General features: G+C 39.2%; 1 protein-coding gene across 4 annotated transcripts; it reads left to right on the top strand.

Annotated features, from left to right (window-relative positions):
* Positions 1–1,349: 1,349 nt before the first annotated feature.
* On the top strand, positions 1,350–24,928 carry TCEAL7 (transcription elongation factor A like 7). Of its 4 annotated transcripts, none has more exons than XM_057718456.1 (3): positions 1,350–1,401; positions 23,988–24,095; positions 24,447–24,928. In XM_057718456.1, exons 1-3 carry the CDS (start codon positions 1,369–1,371, stop codon positions 24,765–24,767), a joined length of 462 nt encoding a protein of 153 aa, XP_057574439.1. In that variant the 5' UTR covers positions 1,350–1,368; the 3' UTR covers positions 24,768–24,928. The 4 variants fall into 4 exon arrangements, with proteins under 4 accessions (XP_057574439.1, XP_057574443.1, XP_057574442.1 ...); XM_057718460.1 differs by having other exon boundaries at positions 1,380–1,401; positions 24,025–24,095; XM_057718459.1 differs by lacking the exon at positions 1,350–1,401 and adding an exon at positions 23,308–23,395 and having other exon boundaries at positions 24,025–24,095.
* Positions 24,929–26,380: the final 1,452 nt, after the last annotated feature.

Here is a 26,380-nt window from a genome sequence, read left to right as displayed (position 1 = left end):
AAGAGGACAGGGCAGCTGATGGCTCTTCTTGTGAGGGGCCTCTAGATACATGAGGCCCTTCCATGAGATGAGCCAGTAAGTGTGCAGTGCAGCAGAGCCTTGATTTTCAGAACTAAAACAACAACAGAAACTCCACAAATTTCTGATTCAAAAAGCTATAAGTATGTCTGTTTGCAAATCGCATGATCATGTATTGATAGACTCCTAAGGGATCTACAATAAACCTACTAGAACTAAGAATTTAATTTAGCAGAGTTGTAGTTATGGATAGATACACAAAAACTCAATTGTGTTCCTGTATGCTAGCAATGAACAATCTGAAACTGAAATTTTGTGTGTGTGTGTATGAAATGTATGATAGCTTCCAAAAATATGAAATACTTAGGGATGAATTTAAGAAAACATGTAGAAAACTTATACACTGAAAAGTACAAAACACTGCTGAAAGAAACTAAAGATCAAAATAAATGTGAAGATAAACCATAAACCTGGATCAAGAAATTCAGTACTAAGATATTAATTCTCTCCAAATTGATCTATAAATTCAGTGCAGTCAAAATAAAACTTGCAGCAGGCAACTTTGTGTAAGTTTAAAAACGTACCCCCAAACTTACATGGAAATGCGAAGGGCCTAGAATAGACAAAATAATTTTGAAAAGAAAACCACAAATCTGGAAAATTGCATTATCTGTGTTCCAGACTTAGGATGTAATAGTAAAGGTAGTGTAGTAGTGGAGTGGACAGACATTGGACTTATCAAAATTAAAAACGTCTGCTCTTTGGAAGATATGGTTAAGAAAGTGAAGTGGGAAGCTGGGAGAAAATGCTTATAATATGTGTATCCAACAAAAGGTTTGTATCCAGAAGATATATAAAGAACTCTTAAATTTCAAAATAAGGCAAATAATGCAATTAAAAATGATCAAAAGAAATAATACACAAAAAATTTAAAAAGAAAACTAAAACCCAAAAATGATCAAAACGAACAAAAATTTCACAAAAGCACGTACACAAATTACCATTGAGCTCATGGAATGATGCTTGATCTCACTTATTATCAAGAAAATGTAAAAAAAAACAGAATTAAATATCACTGCACGCTCATCAGAGTAGCTAAAATTTGAAAGTCTGCCGATCCTGTTTTTTTAAATAGTCTCTTATCCATGTCTTTACTTCACCACTTTTTTTAAAGTCTTTATTGAATTTGTTACAATATTACTTCTGTTTTATGTTTTGGTTTCTTTAGCCAGGAGGCATGTGGGACCTTAACTCCCTGACCAGGGATTGAACCCACACCCCCTGCATTGGAAGGTGAAGTCTTAACCACTGGACCACCAGGGAAGTCCCCAATCCTAAGTATTTTTGAGGATGTGGAACAACTGGAACTCTCATTCATTGCTGGTAAGAAGTTCAACCACCTTGAAAGATTTGAACAGTTTGTTGAAATGTTAAACTTACACTTACCATATGGCCCAGAAATTCCACTCTTAGGAATTTTCCTAAACAGAATTTAAAACATATTTCCTCAAAAAGATTTGCACAGGAATGTTCATAGCAATTTCATTTGTGATAGCCCCTAAGTAGATATACAATCCAAATGTCCATCAAGAAATGAACAGAGAAACAAATTTTGATGTATTCATGCATTAGAATACTACTAAACAATAGGAAGGGGCAAACTACTGGTACAGCAATAACAGAGATGCATCTCAAAAAATATTATGCGTAGGGAAAGATACCAGGCACAAAGGAGTGCATTCTGCGTGATTCTATTTACATAAAGTTCGAGGAGAGGCAAAACTAAATTATATTGATGAAATTTAATCAAATCAATGTTTGGCTTGAAAGTTGTGATTTTGCTGACTGCAAAAGGGTCATTAAAAAAAAAGGGAGGGCGCATAACAGAAATTTCTTAGCTGAGGGAAATGTTCTCTATCTTGACGGAGCAGTGACTCCACTGGCAAATACATTTGTTGAAATCATTCAACTGTATAGTTTAAAATGTATGTATCTTATTGTATGTAAATTACACCCCAATAAAGGAAATTAAAAATCAAATTATGTAGGAACAAATCTAATTAAATACTTGCAAGACCTCTCCACTGAAAATTATAAAATAATTTTGAGAAACATTAAAGAAGACCTAAGTAGGTATAGAAATATGGATTGGAAGACTCAGTATTGTAAAGTTGTCAATTATTCCCAAATTGATCTATAAATTCAATGTAATCCATGTAAAAATCCCAGCAGGTTATTTTTTCTGTTGACAGGCAGATTCCAACTATGTATATGAAAATGCAAAGAAAGAGCCAAATATAGCCAAGACAACTGTGAAGAAGAAGAGAGCTCCAAGGTTTCCATACTAAATACCAAACTTAATGCAATGATATAGTGAATAAATAGTATGATATTGTCTCAAATATTAACATATATGTGTATACACACACACACACACGGACCTGTGAGACATACCTACACACACTGCCGCTTGATTTATGGCAAAGATAGTGCAGTGGGGAAAGGATTTTTTTCTAAGTCATAGCAGATCAGTTGAATATCCATGTGTGAAAAATATTTGTTAATTCCACCTTAAGTAATACACAAAAAATAAACTCCCAGTGGATTTCAGACCTAAATGAGAAAGGTGAAAATGTCATTCTAATGCAAAACACACAGGAAATCATCTTCATGACTTTGAAGTAGGCAGTGTCCATAAAGAGGGCACAAAAAGGACTAATTACAAAGGATAAAAAAGATTATAAATTGTACGTTATTAATATCGGAAACTTCTGTTCATCAAAAGACATCATCAAAAGAATAAGGAAGCAAGCCACAAACTAGGAGAAGATTTTTGGAACACATATATCTGAGAAATAATTTGTATCTATAATGTATAAAGAACTCTTACAAATGAATAAGAAAAAGACAATCCAATAGAAAAACGGGCAAACACTTTAAAACAGCAGCTCAAAAAACAGAATATCCAAATGTCTAGTAAATTTGTGAAAATATGCTCAACTTCATTAGTGTGCAGAGAAATGCAAATTAAAACCAAAATGTGATACCACTAATGCCATTCAGAATGTCTAAAATAATAAAGATAGAAAATATCAAGTGTTTTACAAGTACAATTAGAACTGGTACTGCCACTTTGGAAAACTGTTTGGCAGCATATATAAGGGTAAACATATGTATGCTCTATGACCTAGCACTCTCACTGTAGATATACTCATAATAAAAATGTGTGCGTTAGTTTACCAAATAACATTTACATCTGTGTTCATAATAGCACTTTTTAAATTGCCAGAATTAGCAAATACCCAAATGTTCTTCATCAGGAAAAGGTATAGGTTGTATATTTACACAGTGGAGTATTATTCAGCAATAAAACTGTACAAATTACAACTACACATACTATGAATGGATCTCACAAACATAATATTGAGATAAAGAAGTCAGAGGGAAAAAGAGTATGTATATGAGTTTGTATGAATTTAAACATAGGCATAACTGTCTGTGATGCTAGAATTCAAGGTAGTGGCAGTCTTGGGTAAATGACTGGAATGAAATTTCTACAGTGTTGTTAATGTTCTGGGTTTTTTTTTTAATTTATTTATTTTATTGGCTGTGTTGGGTCTTTTTTTTTGCTGTGTGCGGGCTTTCTTTTTAGTTGCGGTGAGTAGGGGCTACGCTTCGTTGTGGTGCGCGGGCTCCTCATTGCCATGGCTTCTCTTGTTGCAGAGCATGGGCTCTAGGCTCGTGGGCTTCAGTAGTTGCAGCACATGGGCTCAATAGTTGTGGCACACGGGCTTAGTTGCTCCACGGCATGTGGGATCTTCTTGGAGCAGGGATCGAACCCGTGTCCCCTGCATTGGTAGGCGGATTCTCAACCACTGAGCCACCTAGGAAGCCCCAATGTTCTGGTTTTTTTGTTTTGCATGTTCATTAAATGATTTTAGTTTGTAAAAGTTTATTGAGCTACATATTTATGATTTGGGCACTTTTACATATGTATTTTATACTCTATCAAAAAGTTCCCTAAATGCAAACAAACTTACATCATTCTTCTCATAGTAAACTGTTAAATTTAAAAATAAATTCTCACACTAGTGGTGAATATGTAATTTGGTACATTCTTTTTTAAAAAATTTATTTTATTGAAGTATAGTTAATTTATAATGTGTTGATTTCTACTGTAAAGTGATTCAGTTATATATATATATATACACATATATATTCTTTTTCATATTATTTTCCATTATGGCTTATCACAGGATATTGAGTATAGCTCCCTGTACTATACAGTAGGACCTTGTTTATCTGTAATTTGGTTCATTCTTTCTGGAGAGTTGACAGTAATTATTAAAAGAAATGTTCATATTGTTTGGTATAGTCATTTAATTTTTTGCATTCTATTCTACAAAAAAAAATCATACATGTGTGGAAAGATTTGCACATAAAGATGTTCTTTGTAGTAAAACAAATAAAGCAAAACAATAGAAAAAAACAAAATATACAAATATAGATTATTGGGCTTAAACAAGTTATTGCCTATCCTCATAATTGAGTTATGTTAAACAATAAAGATACACTGTAAAAGTATAGTTAATGATAAAGAACACTTCTCATGATTTATACTTTAAATAATAGAAAAGTAGATTAGAAACAATATGCTCAATGGGATTGTAATATACATCTATATGCATATGTGCACATATAAACATAGAATGTAATAGATAAAATATATTCAATCCTCATTTCTGAATATTCTTATATAATCAATATTAAAATGAGCAATTTTTGTGCATAAAACCACCAGAAACAAATATAGCAAATAACAAACTAGGAAACATGCACAGCATATATCATGAATTCATTTTAACCTCATTTTTCCATGCTTCAGAAAAAAAGTGATATGGGGAAATCCTTCCTTTTTTACATGGAAAATCTATCGCTTCCTTCACAAGTTTATTTAGGATACAGGATAAGCCACTGTAATATTGACCCCAAGAATACAATGGTTCAGACAAGAGGGAAGTGTATTTCTCTCAAACAAAATAGTCCAGAGATAGAAAGGGACTTTTGGGCAGGTGAATTTGTCTGCTGTATGAGGTCAGATGCCTTCTATTCTGTTGCTTTACTATCTCCTAGAGTGTTTTCCTTGTACTTAGTCAGAGTTTTAGGACACAGGAAGGAGGAAAGAGAAACAATTATTTTAAAAAGTGATACAGAAGTTGCTCCCGCTACATCTGCTCATATTCCATTGCAAAGAACTTGAACAAAAGACACACTGTACTTGGCTACAAGGGAGGCTAGGGAATGTTAATTTCTAGTTGAGTGATCAAGAGTTCTTCTAAAACATTGGGAAAGGAAATGCTGTTACTTAGAGGAGGACAGGGAAAATTGTCACTGGGGACAATTAGCAGGCTTGGGTAAAAGGAGTGATGGCAATAAAGCTAACAATCATCAGCCAGACGTTGGTAAAGTTGATCATGTGGGATACTACATCCACACACAACTCTGTTTAGTGCAAAACAAAGTTTTCTCTATGTCTAAGAAAAATCTACTGGGTGAATATCTGTGGTGTACAGAGACCCCGATTATCTGTATTTACTATAACTTTGTAATAGTTAAATTTTTGTGGGCATCATTGATTATTTCCTTAGGATGGATACCTAGTAATGAATTTGTGGGCTCAAGGAATACCCATATTTTAAATACAAATGCTTGAGTTCTATACAGAAAGATGGAGAAATTCAGATTCTATTACCTGGAAACAAGTGAGAAAGCCCTTGGGGGAGTGCAGAGCACAGACTTCCTGACTTTGTGTCATAAAGAACTTACACTGAACCTGCTTTGAGACCATAGACACTATCAATAGACTTAAGTACTTCTAAAGGAGGACTAAGTGGACTTGTACTCACAAGGCAGCATGAGACAGGCCAGAGTAATTAGTGGTAAGCATACTGGGCCTGGCTTCAGTCAGACAGGTCTCCTCTTTCCCATCCTACTTCTAGGTCCTGCCCATGTTCTGAGGCCCAGGTCAAAGTCATTTTCTTTCTCAAGGCTTTCTCTATTTCAAGCCAACGTGGTCATTGCTATCTCCTAGCTCCTGTTGGCTTGACAGTTCGCCCTTTCCATTAGCTTTCTCCAAATGGCCTCATGTGAAGGGGTATTTGGCCTACTCAGAGAGAGTATATCTTTCACCAGTGCCCTCCTCTGAGACCTAGCCCTTATCATTCAGAAAACACAGCGTAGTGCTGGGCATCTGAAGGGGCCCCCAAAGTATCTATTGACTCAACCATGGACAAAGAGAAGGAATTGAATGGAGAATATGGGAGAGAACATAGGTTTGTACTGAGACAGTCTTCATTCTAAAACCTGAATTTGTTCCCAGACTCGGCAGTAACCAGTTGTGTAACCTTGGACACCTTACTTAAACCTCTCAAAAGGGGAGAGGGAGAGAATTGAGGGAAGAACACTACAGAATAGTCTGCCATAACAGTTCAGATACAAGGTCAAAAGGGCCTAAACCAGCATAATGACAAGTTCAGCTGTCACAATAAAGAAAAACAGAGGCTTACTGGCTATCAAAGGGGGTGAGAGTCAGAACAAGGCTCTGAAATTTCAAGACAGATTGACTAGACAAGTTAATATGGTAGGTTGGGTTAATTAATGTTAAAGGCACATGATTTCACTCAAAAATGACTACAAAATATCAATAGAAGACCTAAAAGTCAAGTTGGCCCCCATAGACCTGTAGTCACCAAATGATATCATCTGGTTAAAGGCAAACTATTGGAGTCAATATTTTAATCTCCTAGATACAGCTGCAAATTTCCAGGATTAGAGGAAAAAAGATCAAGTTGCACCTAAGTAGGTAGTTAGCAAACTCCAGACTGTGAGAAACCCTACAAGTGAAACAGCCCAAGTTTTTCCACAGATAATTGGTAAGGAAAAGAAAGAGATGGACGAAAAAGCCATGTTAATACAGACTTTAAATAAATATAAATTTTTTAAAGAGCAAGAATAAACTATAGTGTGTAACTATGTACATTTGCAAGATAAAACAATAAAGAAACCAAAGAAAGTAATTACTATAAAAGTAGGGATAGTAATTACTTTTGGGGGAAAATGGGAAGTTTCATTTAGGGTGGGGCACTCAACGGGGCTTCTGGGATAGCTAAAAATGTTCTATTTATTGATCCGACTTATGGTTACAGTGTTGTTAATGTTCTGGGTTTTTTTTTAATTAATTAATTTATTTTATTGGCTGCGTTGGGTCTTTTTGGGGTTTTTTTGCTGTGTCTGGGCTTTCTTTTTAGTTGTGGTGAGTGGGGCCTATTCTTCGTTGTGGTGCACGGGCTCCTCATTGCTGTGGCTTGTCTCGTTGCAGAGCACAGGCTCTAGGCGCATGGGCTTCAGTAGTTGCAGCACATGGGCTCAATAGTTGTGGCTCACGGGCTCTAAAGCGCAGGCTCAGTAGTTGTGGCACACGGGCATAGTTGCTCCGTGGCTTCTTTGTTGTGGTATGTGACCTCTCAGTTGCAGCATGCATGTGGAATATAGTTCCCTGACCAGGGATCAAACCCGAGCCCCCTACATTGGGAACGCGGAGTCTCATCCACTGGGTCCCCAGGGAAGTCCCATTTTTTCTTTTTCTTTCTTTTTTTTTTTTTTTTGGTATTGTTGATAGATTCCTTCACTCTGCATAAGCTTTTTTTTTTCTTTCTGTTTGTTTCTTCAAGATTTTTGTTTGGTTTGGTTTGGTTTGGGGGGTTTTTTTTGGCTGCATTGGATCTTTGTTGCTGTGTGCGGGCTTTCTCTAGTTGCTGTGAGTGGAGGCTACTCTTTATTGCGGTGCGAAGTCTTCTCATTGGGGTGGCTTCTCTTGTTGCGGAGCATGGGCTGTAAGTGTGTGGGCTTCAGTAGTTGCAGCGCACGGGCTCAGTAGTTTCGGCATATAGGCCCTAGAGTGTGCGGACTTCAGTAGTTGTGGCTCACAGGCTCTAGAGCGCAGGCTTAGTAGTTGTGGCACATGGGCTTAGTTGCTCCTCGACATGTGGGATCTTCCCAGACAAAGGATCAAACCTGTGTCCCCTGCATTGGCAGGTGGATTCTTAACCACTGCACCACCAGGGAAGTCTTGCATAAGCTTTTTAGTTTGAGGTACTCTCATTTGTTTATTTTTGCTTTTATTTCCCTTGCCTAAGGAGACTACATCCAAAAAAATATTGCTAAGACCAATATCAAATTGCTCATTGTCTATGTTTTCTTATAGGAGTTTTACGGTTTCAGTTCTTACATTTAAGTTCTTAATCCATTCTGAGTTGATTTTTGTATATGGTGTGAGAAAGTAATCTAGCTAATTCTTTTGCATATAGCTGTCCAGTTTTCCCAACACCATTTATTGAAGAGGCTGTCTTTTCCCCATTATATATGTTGCCTCCTGTGTTGTATATTAACTGACCATGTAAGTATAGGTTTCTCTTTGGGCTCTCTGTTCTGTTCCATTAATGTATAGGTCTGTTTTTTTGTAGCAGCACCATGCTGTTTTTGATGACTGTAGCTTTGTAGTACAGTTTGAAAGGGGCAGCATGATACCTCCAGCTTTGGTCTTTTTTCTCAAAATTATTTGGCTATTTGGGGTCTTTTATGTTTACATACAAATTTTAGAATTATTTGTTCTAATTCTGTGAATAATGCCATTGGAATTTTGATAGGAATTGCATTGAATCTGTAGATTGCCTTGGAGAGTATGATCATTTCAACAATATTAATTCTTCCAATGCATGAACATGGAATATCTTTCAATTTGTGTCATCTTAAATTTCTTTCATCAATATCTTATAGTTTTCTGAGTACATGTCTTTTACCTCTTTGGTTAGATATAGTCCTAGGTATTTTATTCTTTTTGACACAGCTGTAAATAAGATTCTTTTTCTTAATTTCTTTCTGACAGTCCATTGTTAGTGTATAGAAATGTGACAGATTTCTGTATATTGATTTTGTACCCTGGGAGATTACTGATTTCATTTATTAGTTCTAATAGATTTATCATGGCATCTTTAGGATTTTCTCTATATAGTATCATGTCTCCTGCCAAGAGTGACAGTTTTATTTCTTCCTTTCCAATGTTGATTCCTTTCCTTTGCTTTCTTGTCTAATAGCTGTGGTTAGGACTTCCAATAAAATATATATTTTGTTGGAATATATCAAATAAATATCAAATAAAAGTGGTGAGAGTGGGCGTCTTTGTCTTGTTCCTGGTCTTAGAGGAAATGCTTTCAGTTTTTCAGCATTGAAAATGATGTTGGCTGTAGGTTTGTCATATGTGGTCCTTATTATGTTGAAGTATGTTACCTCTATGCCCACTTTGTTGCGATTTTGTATCATAAATGGATGTTGAATTTTGTCAAAAGCTTTTTCTGAATCTATTGATATGATCATATGATTTTTATTCTTCAGGGTTTTTTTTAAAGCTCTTTATTGGAATATAACTGATTCAAACTCTTGTGCCAGTTTTTGAGATACACCAAAGTGAGTCAGCTGTATATGTACATATATCCCCATATCCCCACCCTCCCGTGACTCCCTACCACCCTCCCTATCCTGGCCGTCTAAGTCATCACCTATCATCGAGTTTATCTCCCTATGTTATGCAGGAACTTCCCACAAGCTATCTATCTTACATTTGGTAGTGTATATATGTCAATGCTACTCTCTTACTTTGTCACAGCTTCCCCTTTACTCCCTCCACCCCGTGTCCTCAAGTCCGCTCTCTACCTCTGCATCTTTATTCTTGCCATGTCTCTAGGCTCATCAGTACCACTTTTTATATTCCATATATATGAGTTAGCATACGGTACTTGTTTTTCTCTTTCTGGCTTACTTCCCTCTGTATGACAGACTCTAGGTCTAGCCACCTCGCTACAAATAACTCAATTTCATTCTTTTTTATGGCTGAGTAATATTCCATTGTATCTATGTGCCACATCTTCTTTATCCATTCATCTGTTTATAGGCATTTAGGTTGCTTCCATGTCCTGGCTATTGTAAATAGTGCTGCAATAAACATTGTGGTACATGTTTCTTTTTGGATTATGGTTTTCTCAGGGTATATGCCCAGGAGTAGGATTGCTGGGTCATATGGTAGTTCCATTTTTAGTTTTTTAAGGAAACTCCATACTGTTTTCCACAGTGGCTGTACCAACTTATTCCCACCAAGAGTGCAGGAGGGTTCCCTTTTCTCCGCACCCTCTCCAGCATTTATTGTTTCTAGATGTTTTGATGATGGCCATTCTGACCAGTGTGAGGCGATACCTCACTATGGCTTTGACTTGCATTTCTCTAATGATTAGTGATGCTGAGCATCTTTTCCTGTGTTTGTTAGCCATCTGCATGTCTTCTTTGCAGAAATGTCTCTTTAGGTCTTCTGCCCATTTTTGGAATGGCTTATTTGTTTTTTTACTATTAAGCTGCATGAGCTGTTTCTATATTTTGGAGATTAATCCTTTGTCAGTTGCTTCGTTGGCAAATATTTTCTGCCATTTTGAGGGTTGTCTTCTTGTCTTGTTTATGGTTTCTTTTGCTGTGCAAGAGCTTTTAAGTTTCATTAGGTCCCATTTGTTTATTTTTAATTTTATTTCCATTATTCTAGGTGGTGGGTCAAAAAGGATCTTGCTTTGATGTATGTCATAGAGTGTTCTGCCTATGTTTTCCTCTCAGAATTTTATAGTGTCTGGCCTTCCATTTAGGTCTTTAATCCATTTTGAGTTTATTTTTGTGTATGGTGTTAGGGGGCGTACTAATTTCCTTCTTTCACATGTAGCTGTCCAATTTGCCCAGCACCACTTATTAAAAAGGCTGTCTTTTTTTCCATTGTATATTCTTGCCTCCTTTGTCAAAGATAAGGTGCCCATATATGCGTGGATTTATCTCTGGGCTCTCCCTTCTCTTCCACTGATCTATATTTCTGTTTCTGTGCCAGTACCATACTGTCTTGATCACTGTGGCCTTGAAGTATAGTTTGAAGTCAGGAAGGCTGATTCCACCAACTCCATCTTTCCTTCTCAAGATTGCTTTGGCTATTCGGGGTCTTTTGCATTTCCATACAAATCGTAAAATTTCTTGTTCTAGTTCTATGAAAAATGCCAATGGTAGTTTGATAGGGATTGTGTTGAATCTGTAAATGGCTTTGGGTAGGATAGTCATTTTCACAATGTTGATTCTTCCAATCCAAGAACATCGAATGTCTCTCCATCTGTTTGTATCATCTTCGAATTCTTTCATCAGTGTCTTATAGTTCTCTGTGTACAGGTCTTTTGCCTCCTTAGGCAAGTTTATTCCTAGGTATTTTATTCTTTTTGTTGCAATGGTAAATGGGAGTGTTTCCTTAATTTCTCTTTCTGCTCTTTCATTGTTAGTGTATCAGAATGCAAGAGATTTCTGTGCATTAATTTTGTATCCTGCTACTTTACTAAAATCATCGTTTAGTGCTAGCAGTTTTCTGGTAGCATCTTTAGGGTTTTCTATGTATAATGTCATGTCATCTGCAAAGAGTGACAATTTTACTTCTTCTTTTCCAATCTGTATTCCTTTTATTTCGTTTCCTTCTCTGATTGCTGTGGCTAAAACTTCCAAAACTATGTTGAATGATAATGGTGAGAGTGGACACCCTTTTCTTGTTGCTGTTCTTAGAGGGAATGCTTTCAGTTTTTCACCATTTAGAATGATGTTGGTTGCTGGTTTGTCATATGTGGCTTTTATTATGTTGAGTAATTTCCTTCTATGCCCAGTTTCTGGAGAGTTTTTAAAACAAATGGATGCTGAATTTTGTCAGAAGCTTTTTCTGCATCTATTGAGGTGTTCATGTGATTTTTAACCTTCAATTTGTTAATATGATGTATCACATTGAATGATTTGTGTATATTGAAGAATCCTTGCATTCCAGGGATAAATCCCACTTGATCATGGTGTATGAGCTTTTTAATGTGCTGTTGTGTTCTGTTTGCTAGTGTTTTGTTGAGGATTTTTGCATCTATATTCATCAGTGATATTGGCCTGTAATTTTCTTTTTTTGTGACATCTTTTTCTGGTTTTGGTATCAGGGTGATGGTGGCCTCGTAGAAGGAGTTTGGGAGTGACCCTCCTTCTTCAATACCTTGGAAGAGTTTGAGAACGATAGGTTTTAGCTCTTCTCTAAATGTTTGATAGAATTCGCCTGTGAAGCCATCTGGCCCTGGGCTTTTGTGTGTTGGGAGATTTCTAATCACAGTCTCAATTTCCATACTTGTGATTGGTCCGTTCATATTTTCTATTTCTTCTCGGTTCATTCTTGGAAGATTGTACTTTTCTAAGAATTTATCCATTTCTTCCAGGTTATCCAATTTATTGGCATATAGTTGCTTGTAGTAGTCTCTCATGATCTTTTGTATTTCTGTGGTGTTGGTTGTTACTTCTCCTTTTTCATTTCTAATTCTGTTGTTTTGTGTCTTTTCCCTTTTTTTCCTGATGAGTCTGGCTAATGGTTTAACAGTTTTGTTTATCTTTTCAAAGAACCAGCTTTTAGTTTTATTGATCCTTGCTATTGTTTCCTTCATTTCCTTTTCATTTATTTCTGATCTGATCTTTATGATTTCTTTCCTTCTGCTCACTTTGGGTTTTTTTTTTTGTTCTTCTATCTCTAATTGTTTTAGGAGTAAGGCTAGTTTGTTTATCCGAGATTTTTCTTGTTTCTTGAGGTAGGACTGCATTGCTATAAACTTCCCTCTTACAAGTGCTTTTGTTGCATCCCATAGGTTTTGGGTTGTTGTGTTTTCATTGTCATTTGTTTCTAGGTATTTTTTTGGTTTCCTCTTTGATTTCTTTAATGATTTCTTGGTTGTTTAATAACGTATTGTTTAGACTCCATGTGTTTGTATTTTTTACATTTTTTCCCCTTAATTGATATCTAATCTCATGACATTGTGGTCGGAGAAGATGACTGATACGATTTCAGTTTTCTTGAATTGACTGAGTCTTGATTTATGCCCCAAGATGTCATCTATCCTGGAGAATATTCCATGTGCACTTGAGTAGAAAGCATATTCTGTAATTTTTGGATAGAATATCCTATAAATATCAAGTCAAGAAGGTCTAAAGTATCATTTAAAGCTTGTGTTTCCTTATTTATTTTCTATTTGGATGATCTATCCATTGGTGTAAGTGGGGTGAAAAAGTCTCCTACTATTATTGTGTTACTGTTGATTTCCCCCCTTATGACTGTTAGCATTTGCATTATGTATTGAGGGGCTCCTATGTTGGGTGCATAGATATTTACAATTGTTATATCTTCTTCTTGCATTGATCCCTTGATCATTACGTAGTGTCCTTCCTTGTCTCTTGTAATTGTATTTACTTTAAAGTCTGATTTGTCTCATGTGAGTATTGCTACTCCAGCTTCCTTTTGACTTCCATTTGCATGGAATATCTTTTTCCATCCCCTTACTCTCAGTCTGTATGTTTCCCTAGATCTGAAGTGGGTTTCTTGTAGACAGCATATATAAGGTTCTTGTTTTTGTTTCCATTCAGCCAGTCTGTATCTTTTGGTTGGAGCGTTTAATCCATTTACATTTAAGGTAATTATTGACATGTATTTTCCTGTTACCATTTTCTTAATTGTTTTGGCTGTGTTTTTGTAGGTCTTTTCCTTGTCTTGTGTTTACTGCCTAGAGGAGTTCCTTTAGCAGTTGTTGTAAGACTGGTTTGGAGGTACTGAATTCCCTTAACTTTTGCTTGTCTGTAAAGCTTTTGATTTCTCCATCAAATCTGAATTAGATTCTTACTGGGTAGAGTATGCTTCGCTGTAGCTTTTTCTCTTTCAAGACTTTATCTCCTGCCACTCCCTTCCGGCCTGCAGAGTTTTTGCAGAGAGAGCAGCTGTTATCCCTATGGGTTTTCCCTTATATGTTATTTTTTGCTTTTCTCTTGCTGCTTTTAATATTTTTTCTTTGTGTTTAATTTTTATTAGTTTGATTAATATGTGCTTCGGTGTGTTTCTTGTTGGGTTTATTAAGTATGGGACTCTCTGCACTTCTTGGACTTGGTTTACTATTGCCTTTCCCATGTTAGGGAAGTTTTCCACCATAATCTCCTCAAATATTTTCTGAGACCTTTTCTTTTTTTCTTCTTCTGGGACGCCTATGATTCGAATGTTGGTATGCTTAATGTTATCCCCGAGGTCTCTGAGACTGTCTTCCACTCTTTTTATTCTTTTTTCTTTTTCCTGCTCTGTGGCAGTTATTTCCCCCATTCTATCTTCTAACTCACTTACTCGTTCTTCTGCCTCAGTCATTCTGCTCTTTATAGCATCTAGAGTATTTTTCATTTCAGTTATTGTGCTGTTCATTACTGTTTGCTTGCTCTTTAGTTCTTCTAGGTCCTTTTTGAATATTTCTTGTATTTTCTGTATTTTGCTATTGAGATTTTGGATCATCTTTACTATCATTACTTTGAATTCTTTTCCAGGCAATTTGCCAATTTCTTCTTCATTTATTTGGTCTTGTGGGTTTTTATCTTGCTCCTTTGCCTGCAAGGTGTGTCTTTGTTTTCTCATTTTGTCTAATTTATCGTATTTGCTGTCTCCTTTCCCTATTCTGCTTAGTAGTAATTCCTCTTATCTCTGTTCTGTTTGGCTTGAGGTGTCAAACACTGGAGCTTGCTGGCCTTTGATTGGATTTGGAGCTTTGTGTTGAGAATGAGAACTCTGGGGGAGCACTTGCTGATTAACATTCCATGGGGTCAGGACTTCTCTGGTGGTCCAATGTCCTGGACTCTGCTCTGCTGTCTCAGAGGTCCAGGTTTAACCCCTGGCCAGGGCACCAAGACCCTGGAAGCTGCACAGCATGCAGAAAAAGCAGGTAGAAGGAGAGCAAAGAAAAAAAGGAAGAAAAAAGAGAAGAATAGGAAAGGACAGAGAGATCCCCAAGAGTGGTGGTAAAAGCAACTCTAATCAGTCAAAATCACACAAGGAGATGTGCACACTTGCACTTGCAAAAAGAAAAGAGGAAAACAAACCAAAGAGAAGAGAAAAAGAGAGAGAAAAGATAAGAAAGAAGAGAGTACTCATACCAATTACAAGCAATTCCACATACCAATACATACAGTAAGGATTTAACTAACAAATACCTAAAACCAGAAACAAGACAAACATACCAAGAAGTCCTCCGATACTTCTAGGTAGAGCTCTGCATCTGCTGTGGAGAAGACTGTGGAGAGCTCAGACTGTGATCTGGTAGTAGTCCTGTGTGTATTTGTCCCCACAGTCCCCAGTTACCCCCTTGTATGCAGTCTCTATTGTAGAAACACTCGCCTATTCATGTGATCCACAGATGCAGGGTCTATCAAGCCTATTGTGGGCATTAAATCTGCTCCTCCTGTGGATGTTTCTCTTTCTCTTCTTTGTTCCTGCAGTCTTCAGGGATCAGTTTTGGTTTTGGTCCCTACTTTGCGTGTGGGTTACTCTGAGGAGTCAGTTTCCCGCCCAGGCAAAAAGGGCCAAAAGAGGATGATTGGGGTTCACTTGCAACTTCAGGTCGGGGGGTAGGGAGGGATATGGTAGTCTAACTCAAATCTGTGGGAGTGCTTGTAGCAGTAGAGGTCAGCATGAGCCTGGAGTGTGCTGTGCGTTCTCCCAGGGAAGTTGGTCCTGATCACGGGACCTTTGGTGTTGGTGGGCTTCACCTACTGCTGGGAGGGTGTGGCCAGTGTCTTGCCTTACACACAGGAGCCTTGGCAGCTGCGGGTGGGTGAGCAACACAGCCCAGCAGTGTGGCAGCAGGGTGGGAAAGTGGGGTGGTGGGCAGGTGGGACCCAGAGGTGCACAGGGTGGGTGGGGGTGCAGGGCAGCAGGTGGGCTTTTTGATCCAGCAGCCAAGGGTTGCTCCACCTCACAGCCTGTGAGTTCATGGAGAGGGAAGTCCCTCCCAAGCACTCTGAAACAAAAGTCCCCTGACTCTCCATCTGGCCCAGGATTTTCCCCAAACTCCCTCCTAGCTTGCTGGCTCACCTGCCCCCCAGGCTGTTCTCATGCAGTCAGTCCCAGTTCTCTCCCTGGTGTCTGTTCTCCAAAGCCCAAGCCTCAGCACCTGGCCCCCACCACCACCGTTGATGAGCAGATTAGCTTCTCTGGCTGGGGATTGCTGCCTGACTCCTCCATTCAGGGATCTCTCTGCTCTGCCCTTGGCACACCTGCTGTTGCTGTCTCTTCTGGGGGCTCCAAGGCTCACACTGTCCTTCCCCACCAGTGAGGGGGCTCCCCAGTGTGTAGGAGCCTTCCGCCCCTCACAGCTCCCTCCCAGAGGGTCTGGTCTTATTAGGAGTCCTTCTCTCTTTTTCCCTTCTTTCCTTTGTGCTACTAAATTATGTGGAAATTCTCTTGCCTCTTTGGCTGTCTGAGGTCTCCTGCCAGCATTCGGAAGGTGTTCTCCAGGAGCCACTCCCCAAGTAGATGTATTTTTGATGTATTTGTGGGGATGAAGGTGATCTCCACATCCTACTCCTCTGCCATCTTTTTCTATCTATTCTTCAGTTTTTAATGTGGTGTATCACATTGATTGATTTGCAGATAGTGAACCATCCTTGCATCCCTGGGATAAATCTCACTGGATCATGGTGGATGATCCCTTTAAGTATTATTGAATTCAGTTTGCTAATATTTTGTTGAGGGGTTTTTGTCAGTGAAATTGGCCTATAATTTTCTTTTTTATGGTCTCTGTATGATTTTGGGATCAGGGTGATGCTGGACTCATAGATTGAGTTCAGAAATGCTCTTTCCTCTTTAATTTTTTGGAATAGTTTGAGAAGAATAGGTTTTAATTCTTCTTTAAATGTTTGTTAGACTTGACTCGTGAAGCCATCTGGTCCTGAACTTTAGTGTGTTGGGAGTTTTTTGTTTTCTGTTTTGGTTTTTTGTTTGTTTGTTTGATTTAATTATTTATTTATTGGCCACATTGGGTCTTTATTGCTGCATGCAGGCTTTCTCTAGTTGCAGCAAGTGGGGGCTACTCTTCATTGAGGTGCATGGGCTTCTCATTGCAGTGGCTTCTCTTGTTGTGGAGCATGAGTTCTAGGCACATTGGCTTCAGTAGTTGCAGCACATGGGCTCAATAGTTGTGGCTTGCAGGCTCTAGAGCGCAGGCTCAGTAGTTGTGGCTCACAGGCTTAGTTCCTCCGTAGCATGTGGGATTTTCCTGGACCAGGGATGGAACCCATGTCCGCTGCATGTGCAGACAGATTCTTAACCACTGCACCACCAGGGAAGTCTCTTGGTTTTTGTGTTTGTTTGTTGTATTGATTCAGTTTCATTACTGGTAATTGGCCTCTTCATATTTTCTATTTCATCCTGATTCAGTCTTGGGGGCTTGCACAGTTCTAGGAATTTATCCATTTCTTCTAGTCTGTCCATTTTATTGGCATCTAATTATTCATAATAATCTCTTGTGATCCTTTGTATTTTTACATTGTTGGTTTACAGAAGTTTCTCTTTCACTTTTTATTTTATTTGGGCCCTCTTTCTTTTTCTCTTGATGAATCTGGCTATAGGTTTATCAACTTTGCTTGTCTTTTCAAAGAACCAGCTCTTAGTTTCATTGATCTTGGATTTTTAAGTCTCTATTTCATTTATTTCTGCTCTGATCTTTATTGTTTCTTTCTTTCTAGTAACTTTTGGTTTTATTTGTTTTTCTTTCTCTAGCTGCTTTACGTGTAAGGTTAGTTAGGTTGTTTCTTTGAGATTTTCTTGTTTCCTCAGGTAAGCTTGTATTACTATAAACTCCCCTCTTAAAACTGCTTTTGCAGTGTCCCATTAGGTTTGGATTATTGTGTTTCCATTTTCATTTGTCTCTAGGTATTTTTTTATTTCCTTTTTGATTTATTCAGTGACCCATTGGTTGTTTAGTAGCATGTTATTTAGCCTCCACGTGTTTGTGGGTTTTGCAGGGTTTTTTTCTTGTACTTGATTTCTACTTTCATACTGTTATGGTCAGAAAAGTTGTTGGATACAATTTTAATCTTTTTAAATTTACTGACTTGTTTTTTGGTCTAGCCTTTGATCTATCTTGGAGAATGTTCCATGTGCACTTGAAAAGAATGTGTATTCCATTGCTTTTGGATGGAATGTTCTACATATATCCATCAAGTCTATATGGTCTAATGTGTTGTTTAAGGCCTGTGTTTCCTTATTGATTTTCTGTCTGAACGATCTATCATTTGATGTAATAGGGGTGTTTATGTCCCCTAATATTGTGTTACTGTCAATTTCTCCCTTTGTGTTTGCTAATATTTGCTGTATGTATTTAGATGTGAATGCTAGTGCACTTGATTTTGTTCCAGAGGCCTCTTCAACCCTCCTTGTTTTTTTAAAAAATTCTTTTTTCCTTCATCCATTCAGCTTGAGACATTTCCACTATTCTGTCTCCCAGTTCTCTGATCCATTACTGTGTCATCTAATCTTTTGTTGATTCCTTCCACTGTATTTTTTATTTGTTATTTTCGTCTTCTGCTCTGTTTGATTCTTCATATTTTTCAACTTTTTTGAAATTCTCACTGTGCTCATCCAGTCTCCTGAATTTAGTGAGCATCTTTATGATCATTACCTTGAACTCTTTATTGGGTAGATAGCTTATCTCCACTTTGCTGAGTTCTTCTCCTGGAGTTTTGTCCTGTTCCTCCTTCATTTGAAACATATTCCCCTGTCTCCTCATTTTGCCTAATTCTCTGTGTTCATTTCTATGTATTAGACAGGTTGGTTATATTTCCTCAGGTTGGTTATATTTCTTAATTTCCTCCTTATGTAGGAGATGTCCTATTGGGCCTAGTACCACACTCCCTTTTTGTCAACAGAGCTATATGCTCCAGGGATACACCCTATGTGGGCTACATGGGCTCTTCTATTGTGGTGGAGTAGATAACTGTGGGCACAGTGGTAGATTGGGTTGGCCCGCAGCCCAATTGGTTGCCAGGCTCTGCCTCTTGTCATGGCTGCCAATCTGCTTGTGGGTGGGCCTGGGTCTTGGGGCAGCTGGCTGTGGAGCTGGAGGGCCTGAGACTGGTGCCAGCCTGCTGGTGGGTCAGTAAGCTTCTGTTGCTATATGCTAGAGAGAGAGCTCCAAAATAGCACTTGCCAGCACCAGTGTCCTTGTGGTAGAAGGAGCTCCTCAAAATGGCTACTGCCAGCAACTATGGCCCAGAGGGAGTCCCAGTTGCCTCCTGCCTCTTTGGGAGGCTCTCCAAGATCAGCAAGGGGGTCCGAATCAGCACCTTTAAAATTACTGCCTCTGCACTATGACTTGGAGCATGTTAGATTTTGTGTGCACCTTCCTAGTCCAGGAGCTCTGGACTAAGAAGTCTGATGTGGAGTTTGGACCCTTCACTCCCTGGGGAGACCCTCTGCAATTGTGATTATCCTCTCATTTGTGAGTTGCATACCCAGGGGTGTGGGTCTTTACTATACCATGTCTCCACCCTCCTACCTGCCTCACTGTAGTTCCTTCTTTACATCTTTAGTTGTGGAAAATCTTTTCTGCTAGTCTTCATGTTGTTCTCACATACAGTTGCTCTGTAAATAGTTGTAATTTTGCTGTGCCTGTGGGAGGAGGTGAGTTCAGGGTCTTACTACTCCACCATGTTGGTCACACTTCAACCCTTTTTAATTATAGAATTCAGTGTCTTTTAGTACACTCACAAATGTACAATTATCAACATTATCTAGCTCCAGAATATTTTCTTCATCCCAAAAGGAAACCCCAGGCCTCTTAAGCATTCACTCCCCATTCTCTCCTCTCTTAACTCCTGGAAACCATTCATTTGCTTTATGTCTCTATGGAGTTGCCTATCATGGATATTTAATATAAATACAATCATACAATATGCGGCCTTTTGTGTCTGGCTTGTAACTCACTTGTCATTCTTTGCCCAACCTTGTGAAGTTTCACTTTATGTATGTGCAGCTTAATATACAGCAATGGGCTAAAGGAAAATTTTTTAAAGACCTTTGAAGACTGTTTTTCTGCACTAATCCCTCATCTCTGGTATTCTTCCTCACAAACTTCTGGCATCTCTACCTCCAATCTTTCTTGTCAACTCAGGGAGGCAAACGCTCCTCCTCTCTATGCCACCATCCATAGGATGACTTTAGTCAAAATCCAGAGCAATCACAGGGCTCACCTTGATTGCCTCTCTTCTCTCAGGGACCACACCCTTGTGCTGCCAATTATGTAGAGTCTGAAAATGTTTGTAGTTGTGTGATATATTTGCCCAGTTTCTAGTTCTTCAAGGCAATAGGATGTGCCTGATCCAAGTTTGTCCATCATTTCTGTCATTTGGTTTATTTTAGCATATTTTGCACAATTCTGGGACAATTTGCTTATAGAGTCCCCTCACCCTGTGTGAAGCCATATTGGAACAGGAACCAGCAAGTCAGCCTGGTGTCTACCTAACTCACAGGAAAATTCGCCCATCCTTGCCTTAGCAAAAGGAAGAGTATGTCTCTATCTTCACCCCGCCATCTCTTTTGGATCAACAGAATAGCAGTGATCTAAGAACTGTACACAAGTACCTTGTTCTTGCAGACCTCTCTCTATATGTAATTCTTTTAGAGCCTCCACCTCTACTTGGTTTAAAAGAGGAAAGAACTATGCTCTTCCTTTCATTCATGAGAAAAGGATACAACTGATTTTCACCATGTGCCAACCCTGGAATCAGAATACCTTGGTTAAAATTCTATCTCCACTAAACTGTGTGACTTCAGGCAAGCTCCTTAGTTTGCTAATAATAGCATTGTGAGTAGTAATGAGTAAAATTCAGTTAGTATATGTGAAGTGCTTAGAAGAGTGCCTGGTATATGAGAAGCATTATTTAAGTGTTAAGTACTATTGTTGCTGTTATTGTTGTTATAATGAACAACACTGAACTCCCCACAAAGTCAGTGGTTCCCACAGTTCTTTTCTACCTGTCACCCTTACCTGTCTCCTTACAATGATTTGGGAGAAGAACTGGGACATTGTCATAGATGCACTGGTTTAGACGGGTTTTATAGTGAGGTCTTATGAAGGTATCAGGTCCCAATTATTGGACATTTTTTTCGTGATACATAACATCTCTTTGTCCTCACCTATGAGTCCCATCAGCCAATAATAGGGAAACAAATTAAATATAACTCAATATTTTACTTTGCTTGCATTTGCATGTATTTTTATAACAGCTTTTACTTATAAATGCAGATGTATTCTGTGAAATGTTTAGGTAAATAAAGATGTCCAGATCTAATAGAATTGTTGGAGGATGAAGTAAAATAAGGCAGGGCAGTGACACAATCATATCTATTGTTTAGAATCATCATTTTATTGGAAGGTGGTAAGAAGTAAGGTAAAGAGGCCGTAAATGTTGTTGTATTGGTCCTGGAGTTTATGGCTGCTTGCCTTAGGGGAGTGGCAGTGAAGCCAAAGTGGGAATTGGAAGGATTCCTGAGATCCTTTGAAGGTAATCTTTGAGACCTACCACTTATTGAATGAAGCACTTGGTATTTGTCAGTCATGAAGACAATGAAGAAAAAGACCACCCATTTTATAGAAGGTGGAGATGCTGGCAACAGGGAAGACCAGAAAAACAGGCTTATTAGAAGGATGAACTATGGTATTTACCACCATTTTTGTAATCTGGTCAGTTAATAAAGAATGACTGCTTTCAAACTGGAAAAAAAAAACACATAAATCTAATGATCTGCATGCAAAGCCGTTTACAGAGGATTCAGGACTTCACCCCACCAACAAATCTTTTGCCTCTATCACAACTAACCATTCCTTAATAACTGTGATAACAATGCCCCACTCATTTTAAGATCTCTTCTCTTTCTCCTCTTAAATATTTTCTGGAACCATTTACATCAAAGTGGTTAGTAGCAACATTGCATTTATAATGAGGCACTGTTTTCCTAAAAACAAATATTAAGAACACATTCCTGGGAATTCCCTGGTTGTCCAGTGCTTAGGACTCCATGCTCTCACTGCCTGCAAGGGCCCGGTTCAATCCCCAGTCGGAAAACTAATATCCCACAAGCTGCGTGGCGCAGGCAAAATAAAAAATAAAAAAACATTAAAAGAAAAGAACACATCCCTCTTTCTGTTGCATATATTTCAAGCTAACCAATCAACAACAGATTCACTTAGATTAGTACCAAAAGCCTTAGCAACAAAGTTTTGTATGATAAGTGACTAAATGGGGCCAGTTTCTGTTAGTGCTTCTAATTCCCCAGTGTGGCTGAGTAAGGTCTAAGGAAGCATAAATAGGATAGAGATGTGTGGGAGAGATGAAAAACTATTGGATTCTAAATAAGTGTTGAGGAAAGGTGGGATCTTTTAAACACAATATTGAGTGAAATAAAGGGGCATGGTACAAACTGGGAAAGAGAGGGCATGATACTGAGATCAAAGTAGTAAAATTTTATGACTGACTTTTGAGATCTGAAAATCTAAGGGCAAAGTATGTAGGATTATGGACTCAGGAGCTCACCTGATGAAAGGGCCTCACATGTTCAGGAGCACCTCCAAAGGGTAGCCTCCAGTTGCCCTGTACATTTTAAACTTCCAAAAATGTGGCTGCTTGGAGGGTCTATATTTATCTTATGACTTAGCAACAGAAACAGGTGGCTGGGTCTTTTTATCCTCCTATGTTGAATCTTCTTTTTGAAATGTACATATTGTCACCGTATTATTAAAAGAATATAATATGTTTATGGGGGAAAGGGGGAAAGAATAGGAAATTATCAGAACAAAAGTAAAAACCACAATCCCAATCATTACTTCCTTCCTTAATTTACCCCACCCCCTCCAATTTGGTTGCAAGAATTGAAGTGCAAGGACAATGGTGGCTATTAGTGACTGGGGAGAGGGTGGGTGGAGGGAAGACTGCTACCTTTCTGTTCTTGTAGTTTAGAAAAGGATGAATAATCCTCTCTCCACACAACGATTAAAAAATTAACAATTGTTAATATGACTATGGGAAGATGCAGCCCTTCTCTGGTAATTCGAGAAAGACAAATTCCAACTACAGGGAGAAGAGGCCACTTTTGACCTCTGGAATTAGCAATGACAAAAATGAGTGACAGGGCCTGGTGGGGGGGGCAGGGGGAGGGGGGGTAAGGTTGGTAAGCCGTCCCACTTCTGCAGCACAGCTGGTGGGAGGGGAAAGTGGGCACCAGAGTTGGAGGATGACATAATCCTCACGTGATCAGGAGCTGACGTGAAGTCCTTATATTCCCGGGCTTCTTTCTCCTCTGGGTACCAGCTCCTTACTGCCCTGCAGGCGTTCGTGCTTGTGGCCAAGAGAAAGAGGACATTAATTCTTTAAATCCCAGCAGGTTGGTGTGAGGGAACCACTGGGACTCTTGGGGGGTGTAGTGGCTAAATGTAGGGACTGGAATAGGTCTAGGATTGCTTTCCCCAAACCCCTGCAAACTCGTCGGAGATAATTGTATTTTTGAAGGGGGGTGAGGCTGGAGTAGGTAGAAGTCTCTTAAGAGTCACCCAGAGGTTTAGTGTAGTTTAGAAATAATCAGCTTCTCTCGGACTGGCAAGATTTCCCTTTATTCTTCTCTTTTCCCAACTCCGTTGAAGGAAATGAGGTGTGGGCTGGTGTGTGGGGAAAGGTTGGAATCCTGAGATGGAGACAGAAATTTAGAGATAATTTGAAAATAGTTCATCTCATTCAATGCTAGGCTGCGAGAGGGATGCGGGGGAGTGGGGAGGGAGGGGACAGTGGCCCTTGCAAGACTAGGCCTGAGGGTGAGGGGTGAGGGGTGAGAGGTGGGGTGGGGGCAGAGATCCAGTAGGAAGGGATAAGAACAGGAGGGGAAACAGGAGGTAGGTAAATTGGGGCGACAACGGTGATAAGGATCCTGGATTCAAGATAATAACGTGTGTCTTTCCTCTGGGGCTGGTCGATCCACGGAGAACTCCTGCCTGCCCGCCCCTTCCTTTCTGTCTGCAGGTCTGAGGGTCTGTGTTCACAGACATCTCGAGGCAAGAAAAAGAGGAGGAAACTATCCCGAATCGTCTCAGGTAAGTGTGAGGAAGGCAATCAGACCGGAGTCTCTGAGGGTGGAAGTTGGAAAGGGTTCGAGCTGGGTAAAATTTGCGGCCTCACAGCTCAACTCCCTGTCTGCTCCCCTTCTCCCGCCCTTCGGGGAGGGCATTAGCTTCGTCTGCTGGAGAAATGGTGGGTTGCTGAGGGAGGGGAAAAAAGGCGGAGAACGGGTGGGGGAGGAAGGGGCGGTGTCTCGAACTTCGGCGGGCTGGACCAGTGTAACGGGGGTGGGAGATTAGGCGAGTATCTAGCTTCAAAGAGAAACTGACAATCTTGAATCAAAAGAAATGAAGCAATCTTACTCTACATTTTCTCCCTGGATTTAGGCAGGAAACTACAACATCATGCAAAAATCCTGCAGAGAAAATGAAGGAAAGCCCAAGTGCAACGTGCCAAAGAGAGAGGAAGAACGCCCCTATGGAGAATTCGAACGCCAGCAAACAGAAGGAAATTTTAGGCAAAGGCTGCTTCAGTCTCTCGAGGAATTTAAAGAGGACATAGACTATAGGCATATTAAGGATGAAGAAATGACAAGAGAGGGAGACGAGATGGAAAGGTGTTTGGAAGAGATAAGGGGTCTGAGAAAGAAATTTCGGGCTCGGCATTCTAAGCACAGGCATTCTCGGGACCGTCCTTACCCCATTTAATGCATTTCTTCCCTGAATTCAACTATTTTCTGTTACTAATATTGCAGCATTGGTTCCTTTTGTCTGCGTTTTCTTGCTAAATATTTGTTACTATTTTATTCCAATCCTTCAGTGTTCCTTTGATTTACATATGATTCTTGCTACCAACATTTCATCTTTTGACCCAGTCTCACTCATTTAATAAGATTGTTTCATTTGTTTGCATGGAAAGATGCTCATTGTATATTGTAAAGTGAAAAACGATATATATAGATATGTCTATCTGTATATATCTTATATGTACATTTATATATGTCATAATGCAAAAAATGTCTGGATTATTATACATCAAAAGGTTAACAGTGAATCTCTGTGTGATCTGTATTTTATTTTATTTTTTTGCCTAACTGCATCTTCTCATTTTCCAAAAAAATGAATTATATATATGTGTGTATATGTGTGTATCACTTGTGTCACAAAAAAACTAAAATAAACAGACATGATAAAAGAACCTGTCAATCACCTTTGAAGGGCAATGAAGCACTTAATAAACTCTTAATAACAGAACTATAAAAAATGTAAACTTCAAATTACCTCTGGATCTCTTAGCCAGAGGAATAAAACTGGCAATTAGTGTAGCTACACTTGATTAAAACTCAGTCTTTTCATGGGAAAACATTTGCCTCACAGGGCTGCTGTGGGAAGAAATGAGGTGACTCTGAGCTGTGCTTGGTGGGCTCTTGTTCCCACCTATGCGTACAGAACCCCAACCCACTACAGAACATCAGTTTTGAGGGAGGGTCCGGGCATGACTCAGCCTGCCCTCAGGGACAAGTCCAATAGGCAGGGAAGTGGGGGCTTCCATGCCAGGCCTCTGCTGTTGAGCCCCACCCCGGCTCCCCTGGGTCTTGCTATGCCTGCTGGGCCCTGCTGCCTTTTCTGCTGGGCCCCTTGCTCTCTGCTGGTCCTGCTGCTGCTGGCGCACTGGAGCCCTCAAGTGCCAAAAAGCCCTACTGAGTTTCCTGGAGTTCCCAGTGTGTTGAACCCCCACTCTGTCTTCTAAAGCTTCTCTCTCTGCCTTATTAGTGACACTTAACACAGGTAGGGACTGTTCCAGGATTGCTTGGGCCACAATGTACAGAGTTCTTAGTAAAACAGCCTCTTCCATTTTCAACCACAGGACAGCTCCTCCATAGGAGTCAGACCTGATGAGTCCATTTTGGGAGCTGAACCAGGGTTCAGATTTGAGCAAAAGATGTCATGCTGTAGTCAGAGTTGCTGCTCTAAGAACTGAGGTTTTGTCTTCTTCCTCTTGTGAGATGATCTCTCCCTGAAGGCTCCTGGCAGGCCTGCCCTACCCGTTCAGAAGACTCTCAGGGGACGTGTAAATTGCACAAAGTGATGCAAGAAATAGATCTGGGGGAATAATCCCCTTCTCTCTAACTCCTCCAATCCTGAAACATATGTAAGAATTATTTGTAAGACTAATACATGTATAACACATATTATATATATAAATATATACACATGTATAGAAATATACGTATTTATACCTTTTAGTGTATATATGTACATATATTGTTTTATATATATTTAGTATATATATATGTATACTTAAGCATTATTTCTTAGAT

The sequence above is a fragment of the Hippopotamus amphibius genome, chromosome X (genome assembly GCF_030028045.1).
Source record: "Hippopotamus amphibius kiboko isolate mHipAmp2 chromosome X, mHipAmp2.hap2, whole genome shotgun sequence".
Taxonomy (NCBI): domain Eukaryota; kingdom Metazoa; phylum Chordata; class Mammalia; order Artiodactyla; family Hippopotamidae; genus Hippopotamus; species Hippopotamus amphibius.
Note: the sequence above shows the minus strand (reverse complement) of the source record. Positions and strands in the feature narration are given on the sequence as shown.